This window comes from Echinops telfairi, unplaced genomic scaffold (genome assembly GCF_000313985.2).
Source record: "Echinops telfairi isolate 266 unplaced genomic scaffold, ASM31398v2 ScPeMD7_7469;HRSCAF=8507_0, whole genome shotgun sequence".
Taxonomy (NCBI): domain Eukaryota; kingdom Metazoa; phylum Chordata; class Mammalia; order Afrosoricida; family Tenrecidae; genus Echinops; species Echinops telfairi.
Genome location: NW_022111372.1, coordinates 74,262,578 through 74,283,421, shown reverse-complemented (window position 1 = coordinate 74,283,421; position 20,844 = coordinate 74,262,578). Strand labels below are relative to the sequence as shown.

Sequence of the window (20,844 nt, the reverse complement as noted above, 5' to 3'; positions counted from 1 at the left end):
AGCCGTGGCATGCACAAATCCACCCACACCCAAGTGCTAGTCGCAGCCACGACAAGTTGAAGACAACCTTCACGGCCATCCGTGGTGCACACACAGTGGGACACTGGGCGATATTAAAGAAGGTCGAATCGGCAAAACACTTCATAATGTGGATCAACTTGGAGGACACTCAGCTGCGTGCCATCAGCCAATCACCAACGAACAAATACCGTGTGAGACCACTCTTCCAAAGATCCAGGAAAGGGTTTCCACACAAAAGGAAACATCCTGTGATGGTGACTGGGGGTGGAAGCGGAAGGCAGGATGAACCTAGCCAGATGGTAGATTCTCTAGGATAAAGGGGGAAAAGGAGGGGGCGCCATCTCACAAGGCCTGGTGAATAATAAGCTCTTTAAAAGATGTAGCTGCTGTTATTGCCACTGCCTCCGCCAAGCCCCTGCCCACAGCTCCTGTGCTCCACAGCCCATGGACCACAGAGCAGAACTCCCCTCCCTCATCCTCAGCCCAGGCTCCATGGGCCCCACCAAGCACGACCAAGGCCACACCTGAGAAGAGCCCTCCCCGCCTCAAGGGTTTTCAGGTGCATGTCACTCGCAGAGGCCCCATGCTCAGGGCCTGCCTAGCTCTGGGTCCATCATGGAGGCTGCTCAGCCTCAGAGACTCCTGGCTTTTCTCCACAGAGATTCAGCCCCATGTGGCCAGCTGGGAGCACCGGCAGCTGGAACCTCCTTCTCTGGACACCCCACATGACACCCCCCCTTTTCCCCTTGGACAAAATGTCTCCAGGGAATTTTTCTGGGCTGCCTGACAGGAGGGAGACACCCGCTGGCTCAGCCCTTCCCTGCCTGACTCTTCCCTACTGTCAGTCTGAGGAGACCGGGAGAGGATCCAGACTCTCAAAATGAAGCCAAAATTCCTGCCGGGGGTCTGTTGCTGCAAGGCGTCCCTGAGCGGCGGAGTAAATAGTTACCACACTCAGTTGCTAGCCAGCACTATTTCTTAACAAGGAGCCATTGGAAACAGGGCTCCTAGAGCAGCGGTTCTCAACCTGTGGGTCGCAACCCCATTTGGGGGTCAAAGCACCTTTTCACATGGGTTGCCCGATTTATAACAGTAGCAAAATTATAGTTATGAAGTAGCAATGAGAATAATTTCACTATCAGAACAGCCCGGGATTCAAACCCAGGGATTCAGGGAGGTAGACCTCTGGACACCGAAGGTATGTCAGAACAGCCACTTGTGGGACATTGAGGAGATGGGTTAGCGTGCAGGGTCCCCTCCCTTGAGTGTGCCATGACTGTTAGGCAGTGTGGGTGCACGGCTGGGGTAGGGGTGAAGGTGCAGGAACTCACGAGTGTCTGCCTAACTTGAGGGGCGTGGGGGGCACTGCTGTTTAGTGTCTCCATCAGCAACTGGAAGTGATCCCGGGCTACGAGGAGCTGCTGGCCGACATTGTGAACATCTGCGTGGATTACTATGAGAACAAGATGTATCTGACTCCCAGTGAGAAACACATGCTCCTCAAGGTAAGCCTCCCTGCTTCACACACCACCTGACCTCAGCCTGCACCCTCCTCTCCTTCTCAGGCTCAAGAGGGGTTTGCAGATGGTGTGTATGGTTGCCATACTTAAATAGTAATGTGAAGGAAAATTTCCATGATCTTTTCTTTCCAGTTTTCCACGAACTTTTTGAAGCCCTTCATACAGCTCTTACTGCACTGGATGTGTTGTGATCTGCCCTTCCCAGGGAGTATCTCAAGTGCCCCCAATATGCTAGCTCTTTCTAATTTGTCTCAAACCCAACATGGACATGAGCACCCTTCTCCATAAATCTTTGATCCCTTCTTCATTTTTCAAGGTTCTCTGGTAGGTGTCCCTTCTGGTCCCTGGCCTCTAGCCCTGGAGGGGTTCCCCTATTTTCGTGTCCAGGGCACCTCGATTAACTTGTCTGGGCAGTGTGGCTTGCAATGTGTTCTCTCTGGCTTCCTCTGGACAACTGGAAGTCCAGAAAAGCCGTTCAAGGCCTTGCCCACGTCTCTGCCTGGGCTGTTCCTGTAGCTCTCCTCAGGCTTGGGGTTTCCACAGATTCCTACTCTCAAGTCCAGGTTACTAAACTTGATGTTGCCTTCAAATTCTTGGACCTTCCCTTTCTCTCAATTGCCTTTCAATCCTTCCACACCGTGTCTCCGATTCTTTCTCTCTGCACCACACCCCGCCTCCCAAGCTGCCTGTCTCAAGCCTCTGGGCCTGGCCTGCATGAGTCACCTCAGCTTCCAGCAGTGGGTGCCTTCCCCACCTAATGGAAAAGTCGGACGCTCCTCTGTGGACCCTCTGCGTGCAGCCCTTGGGAAATGCCCCCAAGGATGACCTCCCGTTCCCTCACCCGTGTATCAGATGGGAAATGGAGGCACAGCAGGAACCATTCTTTCCTGGACAGAGGGAAGCAGCATTTGTTCCAGTTGACAGGCCCCCTCAGCTGTGCATTTGGCAAGAGGATCCAAACAAGCCAGCGTTCGAGAGAATGTTTACGTGAACTGGAGGATGAAGAATTTTCCGGGTTTTGTTTGTTTTTCACGTCACTCAAGGCTCTTCAGGAACCTTGACTTGGGGCACGATGTGATGATTATTTTTATCTTCGTCCAACACTTAGCAAATAGCTATCAAGTGCCCGCGGGGTGTTACAGGCCAGCGGTGTGACAATGAACGGGACAGTTTTCTCCAGAAACACCCACATTTTGTTTTCAGACAGATGCTGACTCAGATCCCAGCTCTGCCACTTACTAACTAGCTGTGTGGCTCTGGCAAGCTGCATCACTCCCCTGTGTCCCTGGTCTAGATCCCTCATCTCTAGAATGAGGTTATTGTGCAGAACTGTGACTTAGAAGGTTATTGTGAGAATTAAATAAGAGAACGTCTTTTCAAGCCTGAAACACAGTATCTGAGCCATGCATGGTAAAAGCTCAAGAAGTGGCTGCCAAATTTCTGGTTGGAACCTGATCTATGTTTTGTTTGTTTGTATTTTTTCTATAGCATCATATGACCTTATAGGGTGTGTGTGTGTGTGTGTGTGTGTATACCCATATATACAAACCTGGTTTTTTTGGGGGGGCGGGGGTTGAGGCTTCTCTGATAAATGTGACTATTTCCTATGGACTGTCCCTTCTCGTTCTAGGTCATGGGCTTTGGCCTTTATTTGATGGATGGAAATGTCAGCAATATTTACAAACTGGATGCCAAGAAGAGAATCAACCTTAGCAAAATTGACAAGTTCTTCAAGGTCAGCGGTGGGACTGGGGGCTCTCAGGTCTCTGGTGAAAGGAATGGGACCGGACAGTGGAGCTTGGTGGTCTACCTGTCACGTTAAGGATTCTGCAGGGAGGAGGAGCGCAAAGTGGCAGGCCCAGTCTGCCTCCAGACAGATGAGATGGCCCAGGGAACATCACGCAGGTTCCCAGGCGCCGTGCAGGATTGAGTTGGGAAGTCACGCAACCGCTCCTTCGTGTGCTGCTTTGCGTCTTGTCGTCTGGGGGAAGAAAGGAGCAACGGACAGCTCCTGCTTTAGTTTTCAGTACAAGTCAGAGCTCACAGAAGTAGGAGAATTGAAGGGGCGGCTTTTAATTGATTCTGATTCCCAGAATGACAGCTTCCCAGCAGGCCAAACCAAACACCACCTCAGCTTGCTCTGCACCACTAGGGGAAAGGCCTTATCAGCCTCCATCCACCTGCTCAGTCGCGAGCATGCCCATTCCAGAGCCTCTTGGATCTGAACGCCTGGTCACAAGATTTTAAAAATTAAAAATTGCCATTAAATTAAAACTTTTAAGGATTTTTTAAAATTTTGGTAACGGCATTTCATACTTAGAACCGAATTCTGTTTTAACCATGTAGTCTACTGTTGAGGGGTCAGACTCGGAAATGCCTGGCTTCATGCTGAAAAGATGGGCCCTGGCCTGCTCCTCCATCTCCCCAACTTTCAAAATTTCAATTCCTGAAGGAACCCATCGCGCTGGCCTGCTGCTTTTCAAGGCTGAAATGTTTACTGTTTATAGAGATGCTCTGATAGATAAAAGGGCCTCTATTGCAAGGCCCTTGGACGATTCACCGTTGCCTTACGTCAGCATTAAGGAGACTGGGGGGAGGAAGAGGGCGAGACAGAAGAATCCAACCTCACCCCAAAGAAGCCTAGGTCTGGTTCTGACTCTGCCACTTAATTGCTAGGTGGCTTCAGGAAAGTCAATGACAAACCATCCCCCACCCCCTCCACCCCCCTGCTGCCATTGAGTTGATTCTGATCGAGGAGACCCTGTGTGTTGGCGAGGAGTGCTTCACTTCGTAGGCCGTTCAGGGTGGGATCTTTCTAAAGCGGATCGCCAGGCTGTTCTTCTGAGGCTTCTCTGCGTAGATTTGAATCCCCCGCCTTTCAGCGATTTGCCAAGCTTGTTCATCCTTTGTGCCACCCAGAAACTTCTGAAAAGTCACCAGACCCCTTGAAACTCAGTGCCTTTCCAGGGTCCCCCGGAGGCCTAAGTGAGGTTCTGTGGGTGAGCCGGAGCCGGTTGTCACCTTTGCTCTTTGGCATCCAGGTGGCATGGTTTTGTGAAAAAGTTATTGAATCCATTTCTTCGTCTGTGTAATGGGAGTGATGATACTACCTAACTCCGTGGATTGAGATCGTGGTTTTATAGAAAGCATCTAGTCACTAGACTCGAGCGCATCGGAAGCAGAAAATAACCAGGAACCTCCATTTGTCCTAGAATTCGGATGGGAGTAGCCTGCCCTCTAGCGTTAGGTATCATGATTTCCTATGCAGCGCCCAGATGCCCAGAGTTCCCAGCAGTGCAGATCTGCTACTCTGGGGAAAGTAGCAGAAAGCAAGGGCACCAAGAGGCAGCCCATAGTGTCCTCTCCTTTCATCCTTTCTGCTGAGCAACCTTGGACAAGCCACTCTGCCTCTCTGGAGGAGTCCGTTGGAGGCACAGGAGCACCTGGGTGCTTGCTGAGGCTCCTTCCGGTTCAGGGTCACATGGAGAGAGAAACTAGGCATCAGCCCATATGCAGTAGCTGGCCTTCCCCGCTGGGCTGGCAAAGGCTGTGGCCCTGCTCCTCCCCTGGTGACTCACACGCTGTGTTTGCTTCCTTTGCAGCAGCTGCAGGTGGTGCCGTTATTTGGAGACATGCAGATAGAGCTGGCCAGATACATTAAGACCAGTGCTCACTATGAAGAGAACAAGTCCAAGTGAGTGCCTGCCGTAATGTCTCTCGGCTCCCGCGAGCACACCCAGCCTGGGCAGGGGGCCGAGGGGCCACTTCAGCCCCTCCTCCCTCCCCAGAGCCTGGGCAGGTGGATCCTGCATCACACTGGCACCTGGCTAGAGGGAGCCTCGGAGTGTGCTCTGAGCCCTTTTGCACCCACCTTTGCTGCTGGGGCTCAAAAGGGCCCAGAGCACAGCCAAGGCCCCTTCTCCGACCAGCGGTGACCCACATCGTCCCCTGGTGGGGAGCAGAGGTGGGCTCTCAGTGGCCAGGTGGGATGAGATGACTTGGGTCCCCACCGGGGGTTTTCTTCATTTACCGGTTCTCTCCTCAGGTATCCTGTCTGTGCTGCCAGTATGCAGTTGAAGGTGTGGGCGGTGACATGGTGGACAGCCTCAGCTTGGTTCACGTCACAAACCATGATTGAATGTAGTCTATGCCAAGGTTGGAGGAGTGCTGGGGGCCCAGTGGTTAAGTGCTGGGCTGCCAACTGCACAGTCGTTGGTTAGAATCCGCCAGCTGCTCCCTGGGAGAAAGAGATGGCAATCTGCTTCCGTAAAGATTTTCAAAAAAAGAAACAAACCAAACTCACTGCCATCGAGTCAGCTCTGAGCCAGAGACCCGGTCGGATAGGGTGGAACCGCCCCTGTGGGTTTCCGAGGCTACAACTCTTCTGGGGAGTGGAAAGCCCATCTTTATTCCAGGGCACTGACTGGTGGCTTGGAACTGCTGACCTTGTGGATGACAGCCCAATGTGTCACCACCAGGGCTCTGTGGTGAAAGGGTTACTGTCTTGGAATCCCTGTAGGACTCTGCCCTGTAGGGTCTCTGTGAGTCGGACTCGACACAAAGGTGTTGGGTCTGGTTTGGTGCCAAGGCTGCAGTCCCTCATGAAAGTGAGAGGGGCTCTGGCTACCTCTCTCTGGATCTGTGAAAGAGCTTTTGTCCCTGAGCATCTCTCCCAAAGCAGAGGGCTTGGTTCAAGAAAAATGGCCTCTTTGTATTGAAAAAGACTACCTGTCCTTTAGTCTAGTCCTAACCTTTGCTCCTATCATTCAGTCCCAATCCCTTGCTCTTGGGCCCCAGCCCTAAGCCCCAATTTTTCAAGCGGAGCCCTAAACCCAGCATCTGACTCCCACCCACCCATCCTTTAGGCTTTAAACCCTATATTAACTCAAACACACTGCCATCAAATAGATTCTGACTCATGGTGTCCCCATAAAATACTAGACCTGCCTCTGTGGATTGTAACTCTTTACAGAGTAGAAAGTCTCATCTTTCTCCCATTGGGCAGCTGGTGGTTTTGAACTGCTGACCTTGCAGTTAGTAGCCTATCAGGTAACCCACTACACCACAAGGCCTCCTCTAGGTTAACTAGCATCGTAAAAGTATGTGCATAGAGAGTTAAAGAGGCTTCCTAAATATAGCCAGACAACTCATAGGATTGGTTTATTGGGTCAAAGGGCTTGGGACGATAGTCTTCGATGACAACTTAGTCAGTGGGCATAGCACGGTTCAAAAAGTATGTTCTATATCCTAGATGGGGGAGTAGCACCTGGGGTCTTAAAAACTTGAGTGGCCATGGAAGATACAACTGTCGGTGTTTATTTATCTGGAGCAAAATGAAGGAAACCAAGACTCAAAGAAGAAATTCATCTGTAGGATGACTAGCCCAAAGAAACCACCGCCTCTTTTAACTGGAGACCAGAAGAACTAGAGGGTACCCGGCTACCATTATCCACGGTTCTGACCAGAGAGGCCCCAGATAGAATGAAAGAAATATGTAGAACCAAACTCAAAGGCCTTTAAAAATAAAAATAAAAAGGCCAAACCTACTGGACGAATTGTCTAGAGGAACTTGTGAGACTCACCCAACAATGCCCTTGGAATGCCCTAAAATACCCTTTGGACGTGGAATTGATGCAATTTCTGCAGGTCCCTTGCATACACATAACAGATTAGTCTATAAAATAAACAATATCATCTGCACGTGATGTGCTCCCATGAGCAGTGTACCACATGAGACCAAATTGTCAGCATTTACTGGAGAGCAGAGATGAGACGATAAGGAGGAGAAGGAAGCTCAATCAGTAGAAACAAACGAACAGATGGATATCAGGACAACGCTGACACGGTGTGTGCTGGTCTGGGTAGACTAGAAAAACAAATTCATAGACACTCATATGTACATAAGAAAGAGGTTTATATACAAGAGCAATTGAATATTGAGAAACATCCCAGTCCAGTCCAGACCAATTCTATAAGTCCTATATTAGCTCATATGTCCTATCTATACCAATCTATAAAGTCCTCTTCAGACTTATGAATTATGTGCAATGATGCTGAATGCAGGAATATCACAGGCCAGTGGGTTGGAAGTCTTGTGGATCCAGTGGTGGTGTAAGCATCTCAGCGCTGGCAGGGGTCTCTACATGGTTTCTCCAACTCCAGAGGTCTGGTTGCATCAGGGCAGGTCCATGGGGCGTAGTGCCATGTGTCTTGTCAGTAGAACGTCTCTCAGGGAGTGAGCCTTGAGTCTTGTCAGTAACGAGTCTCCAAGGGAGTGAGCAGAGAGAGCAAAGTATCTTCTGCTCCAAGGAGTTCCCAGAATTCTCAGGAGAAGGCCACACCCACACAGGCCTCATTGGCTCAAATCTGATTGACAGACTAGGCTCCACCCCTTCACTCTTAATCTTCTCAAATCCCAAATTGACACCAGATTATGTAAATACCACATCGAGTGTACTTGAACTCCACCAGCCTGGAGTGCTGGCAGATGAGTCTGACCAAGGAATGCCAGGCTAGTTTGTGTGTGTGTCTCATGGACTACAGGTTGGTGAGGAGGTTTTATAAGGTAAAACGACAAGAAAACATGGCGTCAGGAATGGTTCCTCGTTCTTCTCTGGATGAAATCTCAGCCACCCGAGATTGTGTAATAGATAGCGGAGAGTCAGACTTGCCTGCCACATGTGTCTAACCCTCACCCGAGTCCCTCAAAATCTTCAAAATCGGAGTAATGCCACACTGCTCAATAAGCACGAGGAAGCCGATAGCCATTCTGCATACCGTTATGAGTATTTTTATTCGGACCACTTCTCCTTTTGATAGAGTGAACTCTTTCCTAAATAACTTTCTACTTTTTTTGGAGGGGGTTGGGTGGGTTGTCCTGGATTTCCCAGCATGCTTAGTCTGTTTCTTGGGTCACCCCGCACTGGTTGGAGGAAGAGGATGAAGGAAATGTCTCTCTCCTCTTGAGAAAGAAGGGTGAAGATTTGTACCCCAATTCTGGATGGGTTCCCCAAGGGTGTCCTCCAAGAGAGTTGAGGCTAGAGAAGGGGAGGATGGGAGAGGAGAGAGAACCAAGATGTCTCTCTGAAGGGTTTGGCTCTCTCTCACGGTTGCTGCGGGGTGGCCCGGCACCTCATGAAGAAGAGCTGCACTCGGTTAGGTCTCTCCAGTCCCAGCCCACGGCCCTCTTGGAAGCTACGTTTTGATCGGAGGCTGGGGAGATGTGGTTAGGGAGGCTGCCTGGCCGCTGTTTCTTTGCTCTGATTCCAGTCCTTTATGGCACTAGAGAGTCCTTCCCTGATTACTCACTCAGAACTCTGGTAAGTACTTGGACTGAGTGCCTGGAAAAGCCTGTGATTGGGTCTCAGAGGAGACCAGCCCCAAAGGAGGAAGGGGTGGGGTGGGGGCAGGGGCGCTGCAATTCAGCAGCACATTATTTAGCAGGGTCCCTCGCCGAGTTACCTGGAATACCTCCTGGACTCACCCACAGGGAGAGCCAGCTGTGTTGGCCGTGTGTTGGAAGAACCAGGAGCAGCTACTGTGTGGAAGGAGCCAGCCCCACCCTGGCACTTCCAGCAGGACCTGCTCCGACCCATGATTCTCTACCCAGGTGGACGTGCACCCAGAGCAGCATCAGCCCACAGTACAATATCTGCGAGCAGATGGTGCAGATCCGGGATGACCACATCCGCTTCATCTCTGAACTCGCGCGCTACAGCAACAGTGAGGTAAGCACCCTCTGGCTGCCGGGATGGCGGTGCATGTGGGCCCAGGACAGAGAATGGACACCTGACATGCTGGAGCGCAGCAGTGAGGGTGGTGCATGGGGAGGCAGGTGGGAAGATACAGATTTTGATCGACCATGGGCAAACTGTTCCACATCACTGTGCCTCGGCTTCCTCATGTCAGAAATTGAGAGTCATAATATTACCTACGAAGGCCCACTAAGAAGATGAAGTGATATGATTGGTGATACATGGAGCGTGTGCTCTGCCGGCAGATGTTCATTGTGAGTTCTCGGTGTTCAGTATCCAAATCATTTTTACTCCGGAAGCCAGCGCAGACTTCTGAGTGCCCATGCACATGACACTATCTAAATATTTCAAAAGCCCACACTAATTTCACTGTAAAAATTTTAAAAACACACAAGGCAAAAGAAAACCACAGAAATCTCCTAACATCTTGATAGGCACTATTTTTTTTACCCAATAATTATCTTGTTGTTGAGTTTTTCCTTTTCCCCCCCCTTAACATAGAAACGATTAATGTGCAGATCTCCAAATAATAATACAGATATGCAGAAAAGAGGGAAATTGATCACATAAAATAATACCATTCAGAACTAACGATGATTAAACTTTGGGTGTATATGTCCTCTGAACTTCCTGTACTAGCTGGTGTGTGTGTGTGTGTGTGTGTGTGTGTGTGTGTGTGTGTGCGTGTGTATTTTGTTAGAATACATTTAAGTCATCTGACATGAATTCTTGGTGGCCTAGGGTTAGTTCTAGATTGGAGTCTCTGGGTGGCTACTAATTGAAGGACTGAAAGTTTGTTCACCCCGAAGTCCTTGAAAATAAGGCCTAGTGACCAACTTCTGAAAAACCAGCCACTGAAACCCTACAGAGCGCAGTTCTGCTCTGACACATACAGGGTCGCTGTCCTTCAGAATTGGTTCAGTGATCACGCTGTGCTACTCCCTGTTCCAAGAGCGCTGGTGCCCCAGTGGTTAAGTGCTTGACTGCCAACCCCAAAGTCAGCCGTTCAAACCCACCAGCTAGCTGCTCTGAGAGAGAAAGCTATAGCAGTAGTCTGCTTCTGCAAAGTTTGATAGCCTTGGGAACCCTATGGGGAAATTCCACTCAGACCCTCTGTGAGTCAGCAAGGGGTGTGGGGTTTGGTTGTTGCTGTTATTGTGTTGTTGCCCCCAGGTTGGCTCACGGGCTCCCTTGTGTGGCATGTGACCCTAGTGGTCATGCCCTTCAAACTCGAATAGAGAAGGCATTGCTCCTTCTTGTTAGTGGCCATGGAGTTGAGATGCTGACTCATGACAACCCTGTGTGTATGGAGAACTGCTCTTTAAGGTTTGCTAACTGTGGGCTTTGGGAAGCAGATCCCCAGGCCAGCCTCTTGAGGCGCCCCTGGACAATGGAGCCATTCCATCAGCTGGTGTTCAGATGTTTAACCATTTGCACCACCCAGAGACTCCTCATGTAAGCACAGGGCAGCATATTTGAAATGGGCGCCGTCTGGCACAGGTGAGCGGTATGGGCATTGGGTCACTTGCCCACCTTTGGTAAACACTGACAGATCAAGCCCAGACTGCTGGTGATCTTCACATGTGCCAGTCAACTGCACAGCCGCTGGGGGAATCGTTTGCCTCGATGCTTGGGCCACCTGCACTATTGCTTTTCTTGATGCGGGCTCAAAGGGAATCTGCCTTTAAAGTATCATATATTGTTTAAGTGTGTAAACACACATACACGCACGTGATTGTTCTTTTTGAGAGCCATCCAGTCAGTTCAGACTCGCTGAAACCCCACGTTCAGCAGAAGGACACACTGCCTGGCCTGAGCCATCTCTACAGTCGTTACCTTGGAGCCACTATGTGAACCTATTTCTTTGAGATCTTCTTTCTGAGGGACCCTCCCTTCACCATGAAGCATTATAGCGTTCTCCAGGGACCTGTGGAAAAATGGAATGCAAAGAACATATATGTTTCCCCATGAACTTTGAAGCCCCCTCATGCTTTATCCTGTGCATCCACACAAGTATACATACATGCAATATTACATGGTCAAGTAGAACAACAGATGGATATTTAATTGTCTACCCCAGTGCTTTTCAATCCAGGAGTGATATATCACTCATGAGTTGTAAAATCAATTAAGTGGGTTGTGATTGGCAATTTTGAGTGCAATAGAACAGTCAATCAGAGGGGATCGGATGTATTAATAATGAGAATGCTCCATGAAACTGTTGTGCCGTATATATATTTGATATCCCCCATGTTCATATGTGCTCCTGAGTCACTGTGGAGTTTTTCATTCTTGCTACAAGTGATAGTCAGAAGGTTTAAGAGCCACTGCTCTGCAATACCACAGAGTGGTGCAGAACAGACAGCGGTGGCACGGCCCCTGTGGTGGGACCCTCAGCCAGGTCAAGCCCTGGCCGTCCACTTACCCATGAAGGGAGTACCACCACAGCTCCTTCCCTAAAACGCTCTGGAGAGGGATAAGGAAATAACACACGAACAGTGCCAAGCACTTGGACGGGGAGAGTAACTGCCATGTTCCCCAGGTCGTGACGGGCTCGGGGCTGGACAGCCAGAAGTCTGACGAGGAGTACCGCGAGCTCTTCGACCTGGCCCTGCGGGGCCTGCAGCTGTTGTCCAAGTGGAGCGCCCATGTCATGGAGGTGGTGGGTATCTTCGTCCCCTCCACACTGAGCCCGCTGTGCCTGGTTCTCACGCCATCGCTCCCCACTGCGTGTTTATTTATTTTTAACCATACAACTGAGCCATACCCTTCACCCATTTGAAGTGTGCAATTCAGTATCTTCACAGAGTTATACAACTATCACCACAGTCAATTTTAGAACATTTCTGTTACCAAGAATCTTTATTGCCCATTCACTACCATCTCCTACGTCCTCTCCCCCGGGCCTTGTGGTGTGCCATCGAGTCAACAGCGTAGTTGTTAGGCTCTGGGCTGCTCACGGCCAGGTAAGCAGTCTGAACCCACCCGTCACACAGTGAGAGAAAGATGAGACAATCATTCCATGAAGACTTACAGCCTTGGGTGCCCTACAGAGTGATTCTGCTCTGTCGTATGGTCGCTGTGAGTCAGAATCGACTCGAAGGCAGGGGTTTCTCTTTGGTCTGCTTTTGGCCAAGTAGAACTCTCCTGTAGGGTTTCCTAGGCTGTAAGCTTTATGGTCCCAGATTGCTAGGTCTTTTCATCCATGGAGCCACTGGTGGATTAAACCATTGGCATTTGGGTTAGCAGTTGAGCACTGTACTGATGGTATCCCCAGGGCTCCTTCCCTAAGACCTAAGCAACCACTGATCCACTATCTGTCTCCATCGATTTTCCTCTCCTGAATCTTTCATAGACTTGGGATAACATAGTCTGTGGTCTTTTGTAACTGGCTTATTTTAGTTAGACTAATGTTTTTGAGGTGCATTCTAATTGTAACACACATTGGTCAGTGCTTCAGGTTCCTTTGTATGCATGTACCACATTTGGGTTATCTCTTCATCGGTGGATGGACAGGTGGGTTGTTTCCACTCCCCCTAGTACTCCTGGAAGCTGGTTCACCCCACTGACAAGTTCTGCAACAAGGACTGCCCTGGCACAGCAGAAGAGTACGAGAGAGCCACACGCTACAATTACACCAGCGAGGAAAAGTTCGCCTTCGTAGAGGTAGGTGCTGCCTGCCTCCCCACCTCTGGAAGCAGCTGGTCAGGGCCTCTCATGGTGGTCCCAGGAGTGACCCTGAGCAAAACGACCACTTTGGGCAATAAAGATTTGAGGAGATAGTATGGGGGCCACATCCGACCTCCTCTGGCTCCCAAGGTCAATTACAAAAAGGCAAAGGTCAGAAAGGCCTATCCTTTATCTCTTGTTGCACTATTCTGACACCGCTTGTCCCTCCCAGAGCGCTGCCTGCTTTTAATCTGGCTTCAACACGTCATGGTATTGGCCATTCAGAACCCCAACAGTGCTGCTGATTGTGGGATCAATCGTGGGAGTTAACAGGTGGGAGATTCTCAGCATACAGGTGTTCAGGGAGGTTAGTTTTTTCTCGGCAAGCAGGCCTCTTGCTGGCCCGCAGCCTCATGGCGTGGCCTCTGCCCTGTTTGGACAGTATTACAAAACTCTTTAAGGCTATTAATAAATGTCCCAAGGGCATGCCACTCTGCTATAAGCCTCAACCTGCTCTAGCCCCAGCTTGATGAGTCAGCAAATCCAGCTTCCTTTATTAAGAGCCCCAAAGCACCCATTTCTACGACCCAGCCTCCTGCCCCAGGGCACTCTCACTCAGCATTATGTACTCTGTGGGTTGGGAAGCGCTCCACTCTGTCTCGTGCTCCAACTCCTGGTTCTGCCGCTGCTGTGGCCCTGCCACTCCCCTGGTGTCCAAGCTGTCTCCTGGATCAAGGAGGCTCAGTGTGCAGGGATCTCAGTGTCTAAAGGACATGTGTCACTCCCGACTCATCTCTCTTGCTCATCTTAAGATCCCCTTTTCTGCCTCTAAAACAGCTGATTTTAGACCCAGCAGGACAGCAATCACACTATCAGATACTGGGCCTCCAAATTTTAACCTCTGACTTTATTACCTTTTCTCTACTGTTGCACGTTACTCCTTTTTGTCAGCCTTACGTCATATTTCCTCAAATTTGTCTGCCAACTCGATTAGAATTTTGATGATAATATTTTTCATGTCCAAAACCTCTGAATTTTCTTTTTTTGCAGTGCACTGATCTTATGTCAGAAATGTGGTAATTATAATTATTTAATCAATTTTATTGAGATAGAACTCACATAAACTAAACTGCATCCATGAAAAATGTTCAAGTCAATGAATTCTGACAGCTAGCAACATCACGAACCCACCAATACAATCAGTGTATAAACATTTCCATCTCCCCCTAAAGAAGTCGTGTGCCCCTTGCAAAAAGGAAGTTGCTTCCCCACCCCTTGTCCCAGACAAATACCTAGTTGCCCACCATGGCCCAGGCACCAGGGAGAAGGTGTGCGCTGCATCCGCAGGGCTTACCCAGGCTGCTCTCACTGTCTGATGTGTGTGTGGGTGGGGGGTGGGGGAGGGAGACGAGCAAGTCATAATGGGTGTGACAGGTGTGATGACTGCGAGGGGGCTGGTCTGATACACGCTTTCTCCACCAAAATCTGAACCGATTGCAAAATTAAGGCTTGAGGCATATGGTGTTAAAGAATCGGGTTTATCGTCATTAAATCTGGGCTAGAGACGGTGACTTCTACCCCCAGTCCAACAGCTTTCCTCTTCTTCCCCCAACCCCTTCACTGAGTAACGGGCTTCACGCCTGCGTCAACACAGGCCTCCCTTCCTCGCGATGAGGAGAGGACAGGCACCCAGAGAGCAGACACACAGGCAGGCAGGCCAGGCTTGGTACACTCACCACGGAGACCAGCCTCCCATCCAAACCAGATGTGAGGGAGCCCAACAGAAAGGTGGAACCTTGTCTCCCATGGCTTCTGCAGGGGAGGATGTTCCTGTTGTATAGATCCAAGCAGCAGGGCACATAAGGGAGAGGGGAGCGGGGAGGGAGGGGAAAAATGAGGACCCAATGTCGGGGGTTTAAGTGGAGAGAAAATGTTTTGAGAATGATGTACAAATGCGCTTTACACAATTGATGTGTGTATGGATTGCAAAAAAAGTGGAAGGAGCCCCTAATAAAATGTTTAAAATAAAAAAAAATTTTTAATCAATAGTTTCAAACCATGGAAAAACTTAAAATTCTCTACTTATTATATCTTAAAAAGTTTTTGTTTTGCTTTGATTTACTTTTAACCCAGGGTAAAATAAATTGGTAGGAAATGTTAAAAAAAAGAAAGAAAGAAAAATCCCATTACCTTGTAATGAAATAAATAAATAAATAAATAAATAAATAAATAAATAAATAAATAAATAAAGGATAATAAATAGGAAATGTACCATGGAAAAAGTCTCTGTTTGATTTCGTATATGGGTGCATGGAAGGATCCCTGGTGGTATAGTAGGTAAAGCCCTCAGCTGCTAACAGAGAGGTTGGCAGTTCAAACCCACCACCGTCTCCATGCGTGAAAGATGAGGCTGTCTGGTCATCATTCTTGGAAACCCACAAGGGCATTTCTGCTCTGTCCTGTGGGGCTGCTAGGAGTCGGAGTCGACTGGACGGCAGTGGGATTGGTATTTCCGATGGGTCTGTGGCATGTGGAGAGGCCTCCAGGAGTCACATTGCTACTCAAATTGTCCTCAAGGAATAAGCGATCGATCTGGCCAACTGTGTCACCAAGCACACTGCTCCGTTTAGCTGATGTGTTTGTCTTACAGTGAGACATTCCTGATGGAGGAAGCCTGGTGTTGCTGCGTGCCCCAATGGGCATTCCCGATGAGCCAGCACTTGGAGTAGCATTAGCCTAGTCCTGTGGCGGTCCTGGCCAGCCCTTGAAGCCTCAGCCCTGTTTCTGTCTAATGCCTTCCCGTGACGTGGTAGAGGGTATGTGACACACTGTTGCACTGCAGCCTGACGAGCCTGACCTTCATCTGTACCTGACCAGGTGATCGCCATGATCAAAGGCCTGCAGGTCCTCATGGGCAGGATGGAGAGCGTCTTCAACCAGGCCATCAGGAACACCATCTATGCGGCCCTGCAGGACTTTGCCCAGGTGACTCTGCGCGAGCCCCTGAGGCAGGCGGTGCGCAAGAAGAAGAATGTGCTCATCAGGTGGGTCTGCGGGTGACCGCGGTCAGCGGGACTCACTACTGACCAGGGAGGCAGTGCCTGGCTCATCTGCCTCTGCGGCAGGCTCTGAGTTCAGGCAGACTTTTTCTAGATCATTTTCTGAGTCAGGAGTCTCTCTTGGGAGAATTTGAAATTGAAACTGGGGTGAATTAAGCTCCGGTCTCCAGGTTTGAAACCCATTCCCACCCCTGCTTAGTGAAATGAGCTGCATCTCGTTGCTATCCTGCTCCACGCCTCCCTTTTCCTCATTTGTGAGACGGAGATGACCAGGGTACCTGTTGCCCAGGCAGTTGGGACGAGGAGGTGAGTTAAGCACACAGCAGCAAAGAGTAGGTGTGTAACAAATAGAAGCTATTAGGAAATATTTAAATACACATGATTTAATTGAACTCATGTGCCAAAGAGATTTTCCTTGAGCCAGAGAGAAAAAGAGGTAAGTTCTCTCCCGAGGTGTGGGCTCAGAGCCGAGTGTTCAAACATCTAGCGGGCATCAGGACAAGCTGGGATGGAGGTTAAAGTGCAGAGTCTTGACCCACCCCTTCCAATACTAATCCAGCATCTCAGGGTGGGCACCGGGATGAACTGGTGTCACTCGCATCTCAGTCATGCCAAGGCCCCTGGGGGATCAGCAGCCCTGGAAAGAGGCTGGCAGCTGTCCTCCCAGTAGTCAGCTGCCCTGAGCGTCAGCTCTTCCTTCCCCAGTGTCCTGCAGGCCATCCGGAAGACCATCTGTGACTGGGAGGGGGGCCGAGAGCCTCCCAATGACCCGTGCTTGCGAGGGGAGAAGGACCCCAAGGGAGGCTTTGACATCAAGGTGCCGCGGCGTGCAGTGGGGCCCTCCAGCACGCAGGTAAGTGGCTGCAGGCACAGGCCAGCTTTGCAGACCCCGAGAGCAGTCGGGCCACAGTGGGTCATCCTGGCTGGCCAATGGGCAGCGGGGCTGGGGTCCTTGGGCGGAGGGGCAGGGTCAAGCGGCTGCTCTAGCCTTACTCTTCCCTCTTGCCATGAGATAGAAGGGAGGACCACCGGCCTAAGATTCAGGAGACCTGGATTCTAGTCCCAGAGACCTGTGTGACCTCGGGCACCTTACACGGTCCCTCTGTGCCTTGGTTGTCTAATCTGGCAAACGGGGGTGGTGACCACCCAGCCCGTGAAGCAAGTGTCAGATGAGCTTCAAACTCCATATGAGAGGGCTTCAATAAATCCATGGGGAAGTCCCATTGTCTTTTCACTAACGTTTTGGAGCCCCCTTGTATACACATCTATGTACGCCTCTTTAATGGACCCAGCCCCTTCCCTGCAGTGGCACCCTGCTCAGCCATTCTCAAGTTCTGCTTCTGATGTGCTGTGTGAGCTTGGGCAAGCCCCTCTACCTCTCTGAGGTCTGATCATCTTCTCTGTAAAGTTAAATCTTTGGATAAGGTTACTGGCCAAGGACCCCTGGTACTATTACCCTTATCCCCAAAGGAGCACACGTCTTGACAGCCACTGACCCTTTAGAGAAAGTCTAAGTCTTTCTCCAAATCCTTGCAGTGTCCAGTCAGAACTTCTGAACAAGAGGCGGCCAGTAGCTTGTCCAGAGCAGATGTAAAATTAGAGAGAGAGAAGTGGGGAGGATGGGGACGTGGGGGGTAACGGATTTTGGCATCATATTCACACTCTTGCTTGAGGTGAATTTCTGGTGGGCTTTTTGAAGGAGTCTTTGGGTGGTGTCAACAGGGAAAACACTCCGTGGCTAACTGCCAGGTTGAAGGTTCAAGTCTACCCAGAGGTCCCTCGGGAGGAAGGCCTCTGGTGATCTTCTGGAAGCTGAGCCATTGGATCCCCCGTGGAGCACAGTTCTACTCTGCTGCACATGGGTTCTCCTTGCTGACTGAACGGCTGGCTGCTTGGCTTGGTTGGGCTTTGCAGAGTATCGGAGCAAAACATGCGGGCCCATTGCCACTTCTGGAAGCTCCATGCTGGGAACTCTCCTGCTTCGTATGCCTCGCACGTCTTGCTCGACTTTGGACTCCTGAGGTCCTGAGTCCTCTGAGATGAGTCGTTGTAGCCCCAACCCTCTCCCCGCACGTGTGTGTGTGATTCTGTCTGTGTCTGGGCACGGGGTGGGCAGGAAGGAGCCAGGGGAATTCTCAGCAGCGTCGGCCTCGCCTCCCTTGCTTTCACAGCCCTGGTCTCCCCTGCTGGCTGTGGACTGTCCCAAGGAAGTGCCTGCAAACTAGGGGGCCCAGGGGGCCCGAGCCAGGCTTTCATGTGTTTCCATGGATCTGAGGCATGCGTGAGCAAGGAGCAGAAATAGCAAACGCCGGCCTGAGAAAGAGGAGGGTAGAAATGGGGACAAACGATCAGGAGAACCGAGAGAAAGAATGAAAAAGGAGGACAGAATGTTTTATATAGGTAGTGCAGCACGGTCATCAATACTTATGCTTGGCCCAAGCCTCACCACGTCATGCCACGTGACTGATGTATTTAATAAACGCTGATGAATTTAAAAGCCTCCAGACAAAATGGGAAAAGAGCACTTAGAACCAAATTAGGCCCCCGTCCCCCATCCCCTATTTTACAGATGGGGAAACTGAGGTCCAGAAAGGGGCAGTGACTTGTCCAAGTCACAAGGTGGGACAAGTGGAGGTGGGACAAGAACCCAGGTCTCCTGACTCCCACCGCGGGGCTTGGGGACAGCCCCCGGAGCACACTAGGCATCTAGTAGCGCAGGGTTAGAGCCCGCCGGTCCCAGTGAAGTCAGAGCTGCGTGCAGCGGGCCCTCCCTCAAACAGATGCTGGAGTAGGGCCACGCAGAGTCGCTGCACGCCACGGCAGACTGGGCCGCGGAAGCCGGGCCGTGAGGTCGTCCCAGAGCAGAGCTGCTGGACCTGAGGGAGGACCAGACATGGCCACCGACAGGCATCCACGGGGAGGGGCACCATCTCAGAAACCAGCCACCACCGCCGTGCCTATCGCCAGCTACAGCCCTGTGCTGCAGCGGGTGCCTGGCCCATTTATGTGCCCCCGCCCCGCCCAGGGCCAGGCGCGTGGCAGGCAGAGCTCTAGAGAAGCCCCGGAGGCCCTCCTTCCGGGCCTGGTGGCAGAGGGAGGTTGGAGCCTCTCCAAGGTGGTTGGCAAGTGGCCCCCATCAGTCGCGGCGGCTCCCCACTGTATACAATACCTCTTGCTTTTCTCTCTCTTTCTCTCTCTTCTCTCTCCCTCTTCCCTGTCTCTCCTGCCCTCCCATCCCTCTTCCTTCTCTCCTATCTATGTCATAGGCCTGCCAGTGGTCCCCGCGGGCTTTGTTTCACCCCACTGGTGGCACACAGGGCCGAAGAGGCTGCCGATCCCTGGTATACCACCGCCTGGCTGGGTTGGTTGGGGTACACTTCTCCAGGAGGCAGCAGGAATGGACTAGCCTGGTTCCTCAAGGCCCCTTCCAGCCCTAAGATCCACAGACAAATGATGTGGAGGCACTGGCGGGAAAGAAAAGTCTAGATTAGCAAAGAGAACGGCCCTTCCACACATGCACTCTTTGCATTTAAGGCACCCTGTAAGCAGGAGTGAAGTGTCGTTTTAGACCTCCTGTGTAAGTACCAATATTAACCCGCTTTCCACCCAGGAGTTTGATGGGCTGCGCATTGCAGCTGAAGCCACCAGGGGGCGCCATCTTTCAGGAATGGATTCAGGACTAGGCGGGTTGAATGGAGGTGGTGGTGGGGAGCTGGTTTTGCTCATGTGGCATTGCACAGGTGATCAGAATGTTAGAGCTGAAAGGGGCTGGTTTGAGAACGCATCTGGCCTGACTCCCTCAAGGTCACAGATTAGAAAACCGAGGCCCAGACTGGGGACTGTGCTGCTGAAGGTCACACAGCGAGTCGATGGCAGTGCCTGGCCTTGAACCCCCAGACCATTGGTTCAAGCCCCAGTGCTCCACCCATGGGTCACCATGGCCGTCCAGAAAGGCAGAGTGGCATGGAATGAGGTTTCCCTCTGATGCCCACTATTGACCGAGCAATGCAGCCAGGAACCTCTCCCAGGGCCTGAGCCTGCCTGGTGTCACCAGACTCACCCACCAGGGGCACCAAGGGACCTCCCTCCCAAGCTGACCAGTCTCCCTTTTGAAGGTTTTCTCAGTTCAAAGTACACTTCTCTGACCCTAAACTTCTATAAGACAATGATTCTTCAGAGCAGGCATCTGCTTGGGAAAAATACGTGTGTATAGTCTGTACACAGTCCAAAGCAGCCGTCTGCCTGTGACAGAGCACTGGCCCTGACGCTTCCTCCACCTTCCTTCCTTTTCAAGCTGTACATGGTGCGGACCATGCTGGAATCACTCATCGCAGACAAGAGCGGCTCCAAGAAGACCCTGCGGAGCAGCCTGGATGGACCCATTGTCCTCGCCATTGAGGACTTCCATAAGCAGTCCTTCTTCTTCACACACCTGCTCAACATCAGTGGTGAGCCCCAGCACACCGGGGGCGCCAGGCAAGAGGAGCCCCCAGTCCCAGAGCGACGGAGGCTGCTGGGGCACGAGTTACAAAGAGACGTGCTCATTGACCCAACTCATTGACACCCTTTGCCACCATGGAAAACACACTTTCCAGTGGACTTGGAGAGCTAGGAAGCTGCCCTACCTGCCACTCCCCCAGACTCCTTTCCCACTGGTTGAGCTAAATCTGGCTAGCAGATCAGTTGGGACTGGTTGGGCTTAAGCCCATTGCAGATGGAGATCAAAACCAGGAACACACACACACACACACACACACACACACACACACACACACTCCTGCAGGAGGCACTAGTAGATTGGCTTTTTGTTGCCCAGCAGAG

At 51.0% G+C, this 20,844-nt stretch overlaps 1 protein-coding gene across 1 annotated transcript in view; it reads left to right on the top strand.

Annotated features, from left to right (window-relative positions):
- Window positions 1-20,844, top strand: part of CYFIP2 (cytoplasmic FMR1 interacting protein 2) — a 132,139-nt gene that overhangs the window by 28,475 nt on the left and 82,820 nt on the right. Inside the window, exons 8-17 of the mRNA XM_045284704.1 lie at window positions 1,398-1,526; window positions 3,172-3,276; window positions 5,144-5,235; window positions 9,151-9,268; window positions 11,838-11,957; window positions 12,836-12,961; window positions 15,842-16,008; window positions 16,729-16,876; window positions 19,290-19,364; window positions 20,318-20,471. Of these exons, the coding sequence (XP_045140639.1) occupies window positions 1,398-1,526; window positions 3,172-3,276; window positions 5,144-5,235; window positions 9,151-9,268; window positions 11,838-11,957; window positions 12,836-12,961; window positions 15,842-16,008; window positions 16,729-16,876; window positions 19,290-19,364; window positions 20,318-20,471 (1,234 nt within the window). The remainder of the gene's footprint in view (window positions 1-1,397; window positions 1,527-3,171; window positions 3,277-5,143; window positions 5,236-9,150; window positions 9,269-11,837; window positions 11,958-12,835; window positions 12,962-15,841; window positions 16,009-16,728; window positions 16,877-19,289; window positions 19,365-20,317; window positions 20,472-20,844) is intronic.